This window comes from Thunnus albacares, chromosome 1, assembly GCF_914725855.1.
Source record: "Thunnus albacares chromosome 1, fThuAlb1.1, whole genome shotgun sequence".
Lineage (NCBI taxonomy): Eukaryota > Metazoa > Chordata > Actinopteri > Scombriformes > Scombridae > Thunnus > Thunnus albacares.
In genome coordinates this window covers 15,664,605-15,677,529 of record NC_058106.1, presented here as the reverse complement: position 1 = coordinate 15,677,529, position 12,925 = coordinate 15,664,605, and the positions used below count along the sequence as shown (strand labels likewise).

General features: G+C 37.8%; 1 protein-coding gene across 1 annotated transcript in view; it reads right to left on the bottom strand.

The window, feature by feature from the left end:
- LOC122978810 (FERM domain-containing protein 5-like) overlaps nt 1–12,925 on the bottom strand; it is an 84,266-nt gene that overhangs the window by 9,760 nt on the left and 61,581 nt on the right. Inside the window, exons 5-9 of the mRNA XM_044345824.1 lie at nt 8,456–8,553; nt 5,497–5,620; nt 2,010–2,097; nt 1,672–1,760; nt 255–318 (exon numbers count right to left, since the gene is read on the bottom strand). Of these exons, the coding sequence (XP_044201759.1) occupies nt 255–318; nt 1,672–1,760; nt 2,010–2,097; nt 5,497–5,620; nt 8,456–8,553 (463 nt within the window). The remainder of the gene's footprint in view (nt 1–254; nt 319–1,671; nt 1,761–2,009; nt 2,098–5,496; nt 5,621–8,455; nt 8,554–12,925) is intronic.

Sequence of the window (12,925 nt, the reverse complement as noted above, 5' to 3'; positions counted from 1 at the left end):
CAAAGAAATCCCTCAAGAATCATCTCCTCTGGACATGTAGAACATATATTAACCAAATGTCTAGCTTTACTTTTGTCTCCTAAAAAACATGGCTAACACACATTTTTGCCAATCATTTCTCGTTTACTTCCCTATTAGGGATAGATTACACTGGTGCCGCTGCAGCAGTATCTCCATGCATAAAACCAGGCTACACTCATTTCACTTGAGCTCCAAAGGCTAGAAAAGACAGCATTTTAATAACGCACACACACCTCTTTCTGATTTGCATATATATGGAATGTCTTTGCTTCAAACTTGAGTTTGGTCACCTCATCCCTGAGTTTGAGAGACAGAACAAGGGAAAGACAGACAAACAGCAAAGAAAGAGATGGAGGCAGAAAAAGAAAAAGGGAGAGACAGAAATGGTCAAAAGTGTTAAAATATTAATTGTGACTGGGGGCAAATTAATAAGGCCAACAGTGTTTCAGTTCTGTGTAGAAATGTCTAGACACATTGACTCCAGACAAAATGACAAGAGTAAGCTGCAAGAGATTAAAGAAACAATTTTCTACAAAAACAGACCTCCAAACAACTCTAAACCTGAAAACAGCAGGTTGATTCATCTGTTTTAAAAAGTCATTGTCTAGTACAGATTACTGGTGACTTTTGGTTTCCTTTGGACTGCTTTTCCTCCAATATATTGACTGAACATGCAGATAAATTTATAATTTATTCCTACTGTATGTACATACCATAGATGTCTTAAACAGTTCAAACATCAAATTATGATAATGCAGTAATCTGGAAATTTTCTTCATAGTTTTGAAGGTGCATATAAGCATATGGCAGATAGTCTCAGGATGTCATGATGAGAATTACAACACCATTCACAATGCCAAATCACAGGTCAGTTTCTGGCAAGTCGGTATGTAACAAATTTAAGGATCAAAGCACTGCAAGAGCTGAAGCTCCATATTTTTGTTAGGATTTTTGGCACTTGAACCATAAACCATAGAATAAAAAATGTCTAATCACATTTATACTCTCAAGTTAAAGTCATTGCATTTATGAAATTTCAACTCTGTCATGATCAATTTTTCACACTTTTGAATGTTATGCAAACCATAATTTTCCCACAAAGTTGCAATACCTGATGTTTGGAATGAAAATGTAATAATTTGGCTTTAGAAGATTTGGTTTATTCCATGCAAGCTCTTTGGAGTAATTTTAGGATTTTCCTTTTCCTTTCTTGGCACCTTAAACAACATGTTCTGAGGCACTTTTGTTATTTTGCAGAAGAGTGTAGCTAAGCTGTACTAGAGCACTTGCTGTGTTATGTGGACAAAAAAACTTGAAAATTTGGACTTGAACGTCAAGCAGCTTGCCGAGTTTGCTGGCACTTGACTTTGTAGAAGCTGTTAATACAAGGAGGATGTACTGTACAGTATGTTCATCTTTGAATTGTGCAAAAATTGAAGGAAAGTTTAAAAAATATGTATTTATGCCTGCGTACGTCCTTGCATGGGTCTTTATTGAGCTTTTGAAATATATCTTTACAAATACAGTTTGAAAGTCTTGCTCACTGATATGGGCTCACACATACACACACATACACACTGTGACCTTTCATTTGAATATGATTTTTATTTAGTACCATCATGTCCAGCTCAACTGTTCATCTGTACTCACCACTTGAGGAAATGAACCCTCCTGTTTCCTTGCAGCACAGTGAATCCAAAAGGAGTGAAAGCCAGGAAAGCTGGGTTGCCAGACACATCCTGAAATGCAAATGAAAAGTTAAAAAACAGCAATAAAATTAAATTAATAAAAAGTCTTTTTTTAGTAGTATAACAAATATATTTAATTTATATGATTTACTTAATAGTTAATCTCACACCATTTTAAAAATACATCTTTAGCAGATTACAAGAATGTAATTATTATTATGCACCACATGTATGAAAGAAACATAAACTTATAAAAAATAAATTTATAATTACACAATAACCCAGTTTTGTAAAGACTACCTTGCATGGATGAGGGTCCACTCCATACGTCTCCAGCATCTGAGCCTTCTGGAGGAAGTTGAGCTCTGATGTCTCAGGAGTCTGACCTCTGGGAGAAAAACAATAAGTCAGTCTACTGGCTTCTGTCACAACCATCTGTCAACTCAGAGGACATCATCTGATGGAAAGTTTGTGCTCATTACTGATAAATAAGTAAACCAAAGAGTATTTAGTATGGACTATATTAAATAGTTTGGATCCTGACATCACAAGCAAAAAGCATATGGCTTGTTGATTAGAGTGCCCGAAGGATTTAGTAGTTCATTTGTATAAGCCACCCATCTGTCATCTTTTTGTCAATAAAATGTAGAGTAACCCACAGAGATGATATATGAACGAAAACTGGGTGAAATGAATAATGAGGAGACCCTGGGAAGTTTTTATGTGTTAGAGAAAATGACTCTTGCCAAGGAAACGTGGGACCACCCACTTACTCTACATGAGTATTAATTTATGGGGCCTCTACAAAAAGACTCTTGATGCATTATTAGTGTATCTAAAAATTGCTTTGTTAGAGTTACTGTCTTCATCCAGCACTCCAGCAGAGAGTACTTTCAGCCAAACTTACAGTATGTTTAGCTACTGGGAACAAATTTGATCTTCTACTGATAAAGGATGCATGACCAAATATGATCACTGTTTCTTAAGAATGAAAGTAAACCTCACTCACTTTGTAGAGTCCTGGCTGTTCCTCTATTTGTCCCTGGTCAAAGGAAAATCTAATGTTCTAACAGCTGTTGTACTAAAAGTTTGGTACTGACTAAAGAAAATAAAGCATTAAAAATCTGTGTACTGTCCACACTTTTTTCTGTTATTAATGATTACTGAGACTGATGAATAAGTCAAATTAGTCTTAGTCAAACAGTCTGGCACAAGTCTACAATATAGTGGCTCTTGATTTCAACTCTAAGTTGTAAGTAACCCTGATTTCTTTCTGTTTTCGCTTTGCCACAACAACAATAGAGTCCTTGCATCCTGGAAAATTACTATCTGGTAAACATAAAAGCAAATTGTCGCAAGTATGTTTTGTGTAACCTTAGCACCCATCTACTCTATAATTTTGAATTCTGCCAGCATTGTGATCAGTAGAGGAAAAAAAGCTCCCAACATTTTTTTTTTTTTAGCCTAGAATGGTTAAAAACTACAAGGATAACCATCTGATTGTTCAAATCTGCTGTCAAACAAAAAAGTGGAAATGAGCAATAGAGGGCAGTGTAGGATTAAATCCATAACCAGTGCCTCTCTCCACCTGGGTTGTATGTATGTGTGTGTGTATGTGTGTGAGGGTGTTTGTTGAAGACAGAGATACAGTATATCGAAGACAAGAGAAAAAAAATCAAACAAAACAAGAGTGGCAGGATGACAAGGTTAGAGGTTTCTGTATGTGCTCACGGTGTTACAGGCTACGATGTATAACCTTTATTCTATTTCACACAAGCTTTGTCTTTGATAGGGCTCTAAAGGCTAAAGAGGGCAAAACTAGATGCTTGCACTAACTGTTGTGTTCCCCAACACCCTTCCACTTTAAGGCTGACAAGGCAAAGTAACGCTCACTGAACAGGATTTACAACCACACATTCATATCAGTCCCCAGGCATGATACAAACACCTCGGGGAGCATTAAATCACTGCCGTCCAAGAGACACACAATCCGAAGAGGGGATTAGCATTTACCAGCACCACCAATCTTTGGGACTAACAAGCAGGTATAGCCGCATTCGCTGGTTATTCAGTACCACTCATACATTAGTCTCTATATCTGCATATGAATGCATAATCTGTAGGCAAGGGACAAGATTTTGGGATCGGAAGTGTTCTGGTTTCCGTTTCGTTTCCGGCGATGTCTACCAAGTAGGTCTATGTATCTGTGGATTGGCAGTACTGACACACCCAATTTACAACATGACACACGCACCTGGTTAGGTTTAGGCATGAGCAGTGAGATGGTTAGGTTGGTTGGTTATGCAGGTAAACAGTCCTTGTGGAGAGTGAAAGTGGCGGAACGCATTGGCTGAAATGTTGTCTGGACCTAAAACACCTGCAAAAAGTATTGATGTTTGTTTGGTTTTAAACTGTTAACTGAGTGTAAACTGGCTACTTGTGAAACAATCCGGTCGTAGACGTCGTCTTTCAACTCCAATTCCGTTCTTGTATCTCAAGTTGCTAATCGGACTGTAAACAGTGGCCGGTGCAAGGAAGAGGAGGTCTTGGCCCAGATATCCATCATACGGGTCAACACCTAAAATATTGGCCATTTCACCCAGAGGCTAAATCGTTGTCAGGTGATAGCCGATGGGTTTCGAGATTGCTCACACACCAACATCTCTTTGAAAGTGCAAAAACATGGACCCATGGGGCGCACTGTGCCTGTTCCAATTTACATAGTGTCTTGTACTGTGCCGCCCAAAGTGCTCAATGAGAGCACAAACTTGGAATGAAGCATCCCACAAGAAAAAGACTAAAATTATCAAACAAAAAAGAAAAGGTTAAGTTGCCTTTTCTCCGCAGCCCTTTTGAAATCTGATTCTTGCAAGATGGGATGGTTGACTGTACCATGACTGAACTCATCACCACCAAAGGGAACATACCCACATTCACTAGACCATTAATGGCTGCTCTAGCATTGGCTTCTGGTCTATTGCATTGCTTGCCTGATATAGGGGCCCCCTAAACAGAAAGCAAGCGACTGTAATCTTCTATAAGACCTTCAGACTAAAGGTCTTGCCACCGCTGCTTCTGTTGAATTGTAGGGGGCACCTTGCAGGCCAAATGCTGCAGACTGGCACATTCAGTTCCAGAGATTTGAACTCATAAATGAAAATTTCAGTATGACGGGGTGGTTAGGGAAGCCTAAAGAGCCGCTAGAAGGCAAAGCTGGTAAAACAACAAAGTATGACAAAGAAACCACACACACACACACACACAAACCAAATGAACGGAAGTGAATACTCAGCAGATTCAGTAGCTACAGCATGAAATTACAAACCTATGCTCTGCATATCTTATCAGAATATGTACTTTCATACTGAATGTGAGATGTTCTTTTTTGGTTGGACTAAGTGAAAAAAATATTTTATTTCCTGGTTGTGACAAGTGATATCCCATGTGATATTTTTATGGTAGTCATTACAGTATTCCATCTCAACATAGCAGCTCCTCTTCGTCACTGTTTTTCACTCAGGATTTTCCATCTCACTATAATGTAACATGTCCTTTTGGGTGCTTTTGCTATAACCACCTTAAAACGCAGTTATCATGTGGAGTACTAAAACCATCACAGCAGTGGTTAATTACTTTCCCATGAGTAACCCATGAGTTTAAGAACTACTGCAGATGATGAAGAGTTCAGTGTGTAGGACCAACAGTTAGGTGTGCTTCTGTGATGCGTGCACTCTGGCTGCTGTGGAAGTGAAGGAGTACACAGGGACCTGGACAGGTGTCACCTTACATCAGCTCTGTCTTGTGGATCTCAGCAATCCGCCGCTCCAGCTTCTCTGAGTGCTTGGGGAAGAACTGGAACTTGGAGCTGTAACCCTCTGGATGTTTCCCAGGGTCATAGTCACCGATTTCAGCTGGAAAATGGGAAAAAAGAGAACACAGGACAGGTTAACTTCTGTGTTTGACCAAAAGCCCAACAACAAACTGAGTGAATCAACTAATAATATCAACTAAATTGTTCTTGGAATCCTTGACATGTGTTTTATACCAGACTGCTTTCTTACACTCTCCTGTCTAACATTCCAACACACCGATAAATTACATCACCTTGGTTTCACTTTTAAGGATCTTCAAAAGGCATGGCACCGCTGGGAGTGAGTTGTCGATATGTGCTTAATGAAATCTTGTGCTTTATGAATGGGTACATGCTGTCTTCAGAAAGTTTTAAGAATATCTCTGCACTGTGTCGTCTTGCCCAGCACATCTCTTAACTTAAAGGACTGAGCATGAATGCTAAATAATATCTACTGAGACCTGTAATGGGGCAGGGTCTTTGTTTTATCTGTTTTCCAATCATCAGACTGTAGGTGACATCAGCTGCCCAGAAGAAGAAGTAAAAATGCAACACTCCATGAACATTTAAATAATATGTGAGGCATAATCACAGCTGCAATTAACAAATACTGATGTTTGTATATGGTAGTTACAATAATGAAAATCATACTGTACTTTTGATATGAACAATTATGTTAGTAATTTCCTATAATGAAATTCAATACACTTTTATCTTTTTCTATTTAATAACTGTACCCAAGGCATTTTGCCTCTTTAATCTTTGTATGTGGCTGTTCTGATGAAAACTGAATTAATATTGGATGGTGTTCAAAGATAATGCCGCAGCATAAAGACATGAAAATGAGAAGGGCCCACAGTCCAAATTTATGCAGAATACACAAGAAAAAGACCAAAAAGTCAAGGGTTTGAATGCACCTGTGCACAATAAAGACACACACAAAAACATAAATGAATGTGCATACTGAATACTCCAACACTCAAATCTCAATCCGATAAATCCATGTAACAAAAAAACCCCAATTTACCCGCTGAAAGTGACTTATTGGATTGTTGGAAATCTGACATTGATCATTTGTCACAAAGACACATCTACACTGTTTTAATTTATAAAGGTGATGTATGCAAACAGTGATGCAGCCCTGTATTTCCTTTCTATGAAAGTTGAACAAATTCTCTGTTTTATCTTAAACTGAAGACTTTGTCAGTTTTTAACCTTATCTCCATGCATTATTCAGTTATTCAGAGGGCACGTTGGTATAATCAAAAATACCTGCCAGTGTTCACTGCATCACTGCAGCAGCCTAGTTAACTCACCTGACATCAGATTACATTTGGTGGAGGAACTATATGAAGAGTTTGGCTACTTCTCTGCTCCCTGGGCAGCCATTGTTGTTAAAAACAGTGGATATTATGGACATCCATAAAACCTTCCAGTTTATACTTGCAGCAGACATTAAGGATTCACATCCTCTGACATGGTGTCAGAGTCAAAGAGTGCCTATAAACCAGACACCTGGTGAAGAAATCCAACAAAGAGAGGAGTAGGCTTAGGCATCCACTGATTTGGCAAGGCAAAACGATAAAGACTGAATCAAAGATGAACAATAGAAGAAATTCACCCAGGACGGCTACCTTGCCCCAGTCATTCTCACACACTAAAATAATATTTTATATTAATATTTTGTCATATAAACTGTCTATCTCTCTGTCTTTATCTAATCAGTTCATTTCCATTCTTTTAATATTTAATGTTGTTTTCCGTCTTCTTCTGTGACAACTCTCCAACCAACACCAACCAAAAAACATACACATACAGTTAGTTAGTATTGAGGTTTCACCCAGTTATCTTATAAATAATGGTGGACAGATAGGTATAAGTATGATAAGCCTAATGTCTTCCACCTGATGTTCTGTCTTATGGTAGGTAGGGCTACACAGAGATGCTAGGAACATTCATTCTGGGATTAGCTGTGAGAGAAAAGGCTGGCAGGATGGCTTGTTGGCAGGTGTGTGACAGGGGAACTGTTCCTTAATGCATCTGCACTCTCTGCATGTTGATGAGCCTGACACCCAAAGGAGCCCAAGCAGTCAACTTTTTGCAAACCTGTCAAGATTCTTTCAAAGAGAAACAAGACAACTTTTTTCATTAATTTCTCTTGAATTTAAGATTGTATGCTAGCAGGGTTATCAAAATGAGGGCGTTCAAGTCAAGATAAAAGCAACAAATTCAGATTCCCAAGACCCCCATCAAACAAAAATGGGAGCTCAGATCTATGCAAGCAGTATGAGCCTTTAACCTCTGAACACACACCGCTTGCACATTTGCACGTAGTAAAGCATGTACATGTATGACAGATTGTGAGCTCACAAACACTCGTAACATGGAACACCTCTGGCAATAACATCTGGCACATGTTTATGAACAGGCCGGGATCATATGGAAATCATACCGAGCCTACAGATGGTCACAAACATCGTGGACATATATGAATATTATGTATACAGTATACTAATATGTGGTTAACACATCTGTCAGAGGAAACATGGTCGTTCATGTACACTTGTGATTTGTGGTGACGGCTGTAATAAGTTCCAACATGAGGACCAGCCAACATTAAAACTGAATCACTTTCATCAAAGTGAAAATATTTTTTCCAATCAAAGCAGTGTGTGTAGGGATAACACTCAATTATCTAAACTGCGCCAGACAAAGGACAGTATTTCACTGCTTGGTTTTCTGGTCAAGGTTGTAATGTTTCCCTAATACAAGGGTTAGGGTTAGGGTTAGGGTTTGTGCTTGTTTAAGAGTTGTATTAAAATAAAAAGGTACAGTAGTCTGGTTGCAGGCTTTGCATCATTTTATACTTAAATTACAACAACCTATTTTGTTGTACCTTGCAATATGTAGGCAGCCAACAGAGCAGCGTCTGATGTCTTGCACAGGAGACGACCATGATAGAGATCCCTCTTAACCTGCAGGAAGACGAGATATCTGTGGAGTGGAACACAGAAAAACTGATTTGGGTCATTATTTAGATAGGATCAATACTGTATATCGACAATGGTTTCCGTTTCTTGACAACACACACAGTGGATGTTTGCAAGTTAACAGTAAGGTGCCCCTCATGCCATTTAACACTGAGACTGCAGATGTGGCTAAGAGATTGTTAGGAGAAGTAATACTTGTGACGTATGTGTATATGTATGTATATATGTGTGTGTGTTTCCATACAGTATGTGTTAATGTTTTTGATGCCTTACCTGCAACAAATGTGTAATAGTTCAAAAAGACTAAAAAGTAATGATGACAGGCTAAAATAAATCTTGAGACTACAAGTAAAGGAGTTACTGGGAATGTTGTTTTTAGTTTAAAAAAATCATATAATGATAACTTATTAGGCATGTGCCCTGTGTTTCCTATCTGTTGTTTTTACAGATAAGCTACAATACCTGGGCAGCTCAACACAGTGAAATGTAAAATAAATGTAGCGAGTGACAACTCCATTACTCTATGGCCCTTTCACAACCCATTTATCATCAATTTATAATTACAATTTAGGAAAAATTAAATGAACGCATGATTGGCAATCCAAAGTTATGGTTTGGAACATTAGATGCGGGACATGCAGCACACCTCGAGGCAGCACTCTGACTAAAGCATAATGTTTCTGAGAATTGACAATAATTTAAAATATGATTGCAGGTTCACACTGATGTCCACTGGGAGCGACTCAATCTTCTAGTCTCGTCCACAACATCCAGAGATTACTCATATGTCGGTTTTTCCTACCCAACATTAATTTCATATACCTGTGATTCAGCTTCTCTCCAAGCACCAAAGCAATAAATAGTATCATTCTAAGCATTGCTATGAAAAATGTCAGAGAAGAGTTGGCAGGTGCATTGAGTCTTTTTGCATTAGAGAAGGTACAAGTTATCGCCTGATTAACTGATGGCTGTGATGCAAGTTATATGCAAGTTACACACTGTGTTAATTTGTATGTAATTGTCGATTAAGTGTAAAGCGTCATTTACTCCAAATAGTGTGATCCCAAGGTGATCAGATTTTATGGTCGGCTAAATAGTGACACCCTGCAGTTGGTTGCCACTCAGGTAGCTGCACAATTACGGGCAATTCGGTCAGGGATATTCCCTTTCAAATATGGATCTTTCTGGTCAATTGGTCAAATTTGTCCAGTCACTAATCAATCAATCTATAGCCAACATAAAAACAGAATTTCTATGAAAATATATATAACAACAGCTGATAGCTAAAAGCAACATACAAATCGATGTGAAATGTGGTTACCTTCCATCTTTTTGCTTATTTACTCTGTAATTGTGTGTCTGTGAAACCCCCCCAGTCAGAACAGATGTAGGAGGATGGAGGAGCTCTCCCTCGTTGGCGCCCTGCTCTATCAAGACGAGCTGGATTGCGAATGAGAGATTTCATCGCGTGGCAACCAGTCGAGGGATGTGATTTACAGGGATCTGTGCGCTCAGTAGCTCTCTGGCTCACTCCTCATAGCAGTTTGTTCAGCTGTCAAGGATGCCACACACAGTGGAGCGGTGAGGAGCTTTGTGACACTGTAGCTCATAAAAAGGGGAATACTCAAATCCCTCTGCAAATGGGCTCACTGTTTTTGTTTTTGTTTTTTTTTGTTTTTTTTATTGTTTCTAGTGCAATGCAAATGACCAACATGAAGACACATATGACACAGGACAGGACAAGAGGGAGAGTTAGACTCAAACAAACTGAAACAAAAGCAAAAAACAAACAAAAAAAAAAAAGCAAAACAGCAACAATAATAACAACAACAAGCAAAAAAAGATATGTATTATATGTATGTATTTATGTATTAACCAAAGGAGGAAAGAAAGAGAAAAAGAAAGAAAACAAAATAACATGGCTAAATTGCAGATCAGATCCCCTTTAGAACAGTTCCTGGTCCTATAGGAGGGGTCTGTTCAAATGGGTCTGAGGAGCAGCTTTCTATTTGGACAGGGGCTTAGCATGGATCAGGTCCTCTGACTCCAAGCTGTCCCAAACTAATCCAGCTCCCCCAAGCCCTCCAGTCCCCAAGGCCCAGTCTGAGGTGGTCCCATCATTCAGATATGGATGGGATGTAGGGATGAATGAAACATAGCATAATAAAACATAACAAAAGATGGATACAGGGCTCTGCAAACACGTTAATAAAAATAAATTCGTAAATAATAATGATAAATTAAAAAAAATAGAAAAAAGAGAGAAAGTGAGAACAGAAAGAAAGAAATATAAATGTGTAGTAATATTAATAATAGTAGCCTATATAATAATAATATTAATATACAACATCATCCTTCTCCTGATGTCAATAATGTCCTTTGTAATAGCTTTCATGATAACTAATTCTATAATAATGATAATTGTGATAATGACAATAACAATCATCATCATCATCATCATTGTGACATATAATACATATGTAAATATAAATAATATAGATATAGATAAACAACATATAAATACATCCTGATATATTATTTATCAGGATGGTCGACTGGGGAGGAACGGCAGACCGCTACACCACCTGCCGCTCCTGAGGAGCCAGCCCCGGCATCCCGACAAACAACACAGGACACAGAAAGATACAGTAATAATTATCATAAAGACAGATAGTAATAATATAACAATATAGTAATGCAGTTTATACTAAAGTAATAATAATATGAACAAACTAACAAAAAGAAAAAAGAAGACTTTGGGTAAGTATAGAGCTAATTGACCAATGATCCAGTTTTGTTGCTGGTAATGATGGTGGTGACCAAAATGAGGGTTATTCTAATTATGTGGTAATGAAGTATTAATGTGGGGGAAGTTGGAGAGAGAGAGAGAGAGAAAAAAAGAGGAAGAAAAAAAAGAGGATGCACTCATATAAGAAGTCAACATAATGTAAAAATGCTGACATAATATAATAAGAGAGAGGGCTTAGGAAAGGAAGGGGGAGATAGATAATTAGCTTTGTAAATGAGCAGAGTGTTAATGGATGAGGTGTTGAGGGATAAAATGTGAGACCGTTTGGCAGTGAAATGTTGAGTGTATGATGTATGACTGCATGTGTATGTATGGATAAGTCTGAATATGGAGATGTGGCTGGTTTAGTGGCATTCACTAACAGGCAAAATCGAAATTAAGATTGAGATTTGTGAAAAATGGAGTCCAAGTTTTCAGGCAGTTATTTTTTCCATTGATCTATGTTCTGTGAGAAGATTTAACCAGTGATTGATGTTTAATGTTTGTTTGGTTTTCTAGTTTGGATGAAACAGGCTCACTGTTGAGTCTTTGACACTGTTTTGAAATTAAACTTGTGAACTTTTGTTTCTGCACCACTGCAGGATGCGATAAGATAAGACAAACTGAGATATAAAAATATACTATTTCATAAGTTGGTTATTTTCACCCAATGAGAAAGAAGGCAAGCTGAAAACTTTCCCACAAAATACTTTGATTCTCCTAGAGCTGCATTCCGAATCACTTTAATCTAATAGCACTGAATTAATTATTTTTTGTATTTTAAGGTAGCATTTTGCATAAAATGGTTTTGTACTCAATAAAGTAAGGCTACAGACTTTTAAGAGGTACATCTGCAAACGTGCAGGCACACACATATAGTTCTGGTCCCAAATGAGATGTTCTGAAAACATTGTCAATTCACATAGAACCAAATATTATTTTATAGAATCTCTACTGAGCTGTAGTGTTATGATACAAAAGTTGGCTACAGAGGCATACAATAATACAAAAATACATTTGCCCTGATTTTATGAGACAGGGACATAAACAGAAAGGCAGTTGGATCAAGAAAGCCCCTGTGGTTTCCACAGTGCTGTGATCATTTTATAACTGCTGTTTATGTTTGCTTAATGTCAGCATTTTCATATTATGTTGACTTTACAAAAATAATGATGAAGGACGTAATGACTACATGGAGTAGTAGTATGGTAGTATGGAATTTCTGCTGGCCTTTTTAATCATGTGACATTAGTCAAAACTCCCCAGCTGAGCCTGTGCCACACACACTTTTATAGTTTAATCTGTGTCATGAGTCTTTAAAATGGGGACAGTACACAAATAATTAAATACAAGCGAAAAATGCATCTTTTTGGGTTTTGTTTTCTGTTCTGTGTTTTGGACAAAGTCTGAATTATCTAGCAAGACAAAGTATTCTATATGCAAGACAGTGTTTGGGTTTGTAAAAGGCCAAATTAAATGAGTGCAGTCATGATGACACATTGCACACCGGGAAGGCAAATTAATGACTTCATTAAAACATTTCTTGACCCTTACTGCCATTTATGCAATTTGCATGCAGTAAATGAAT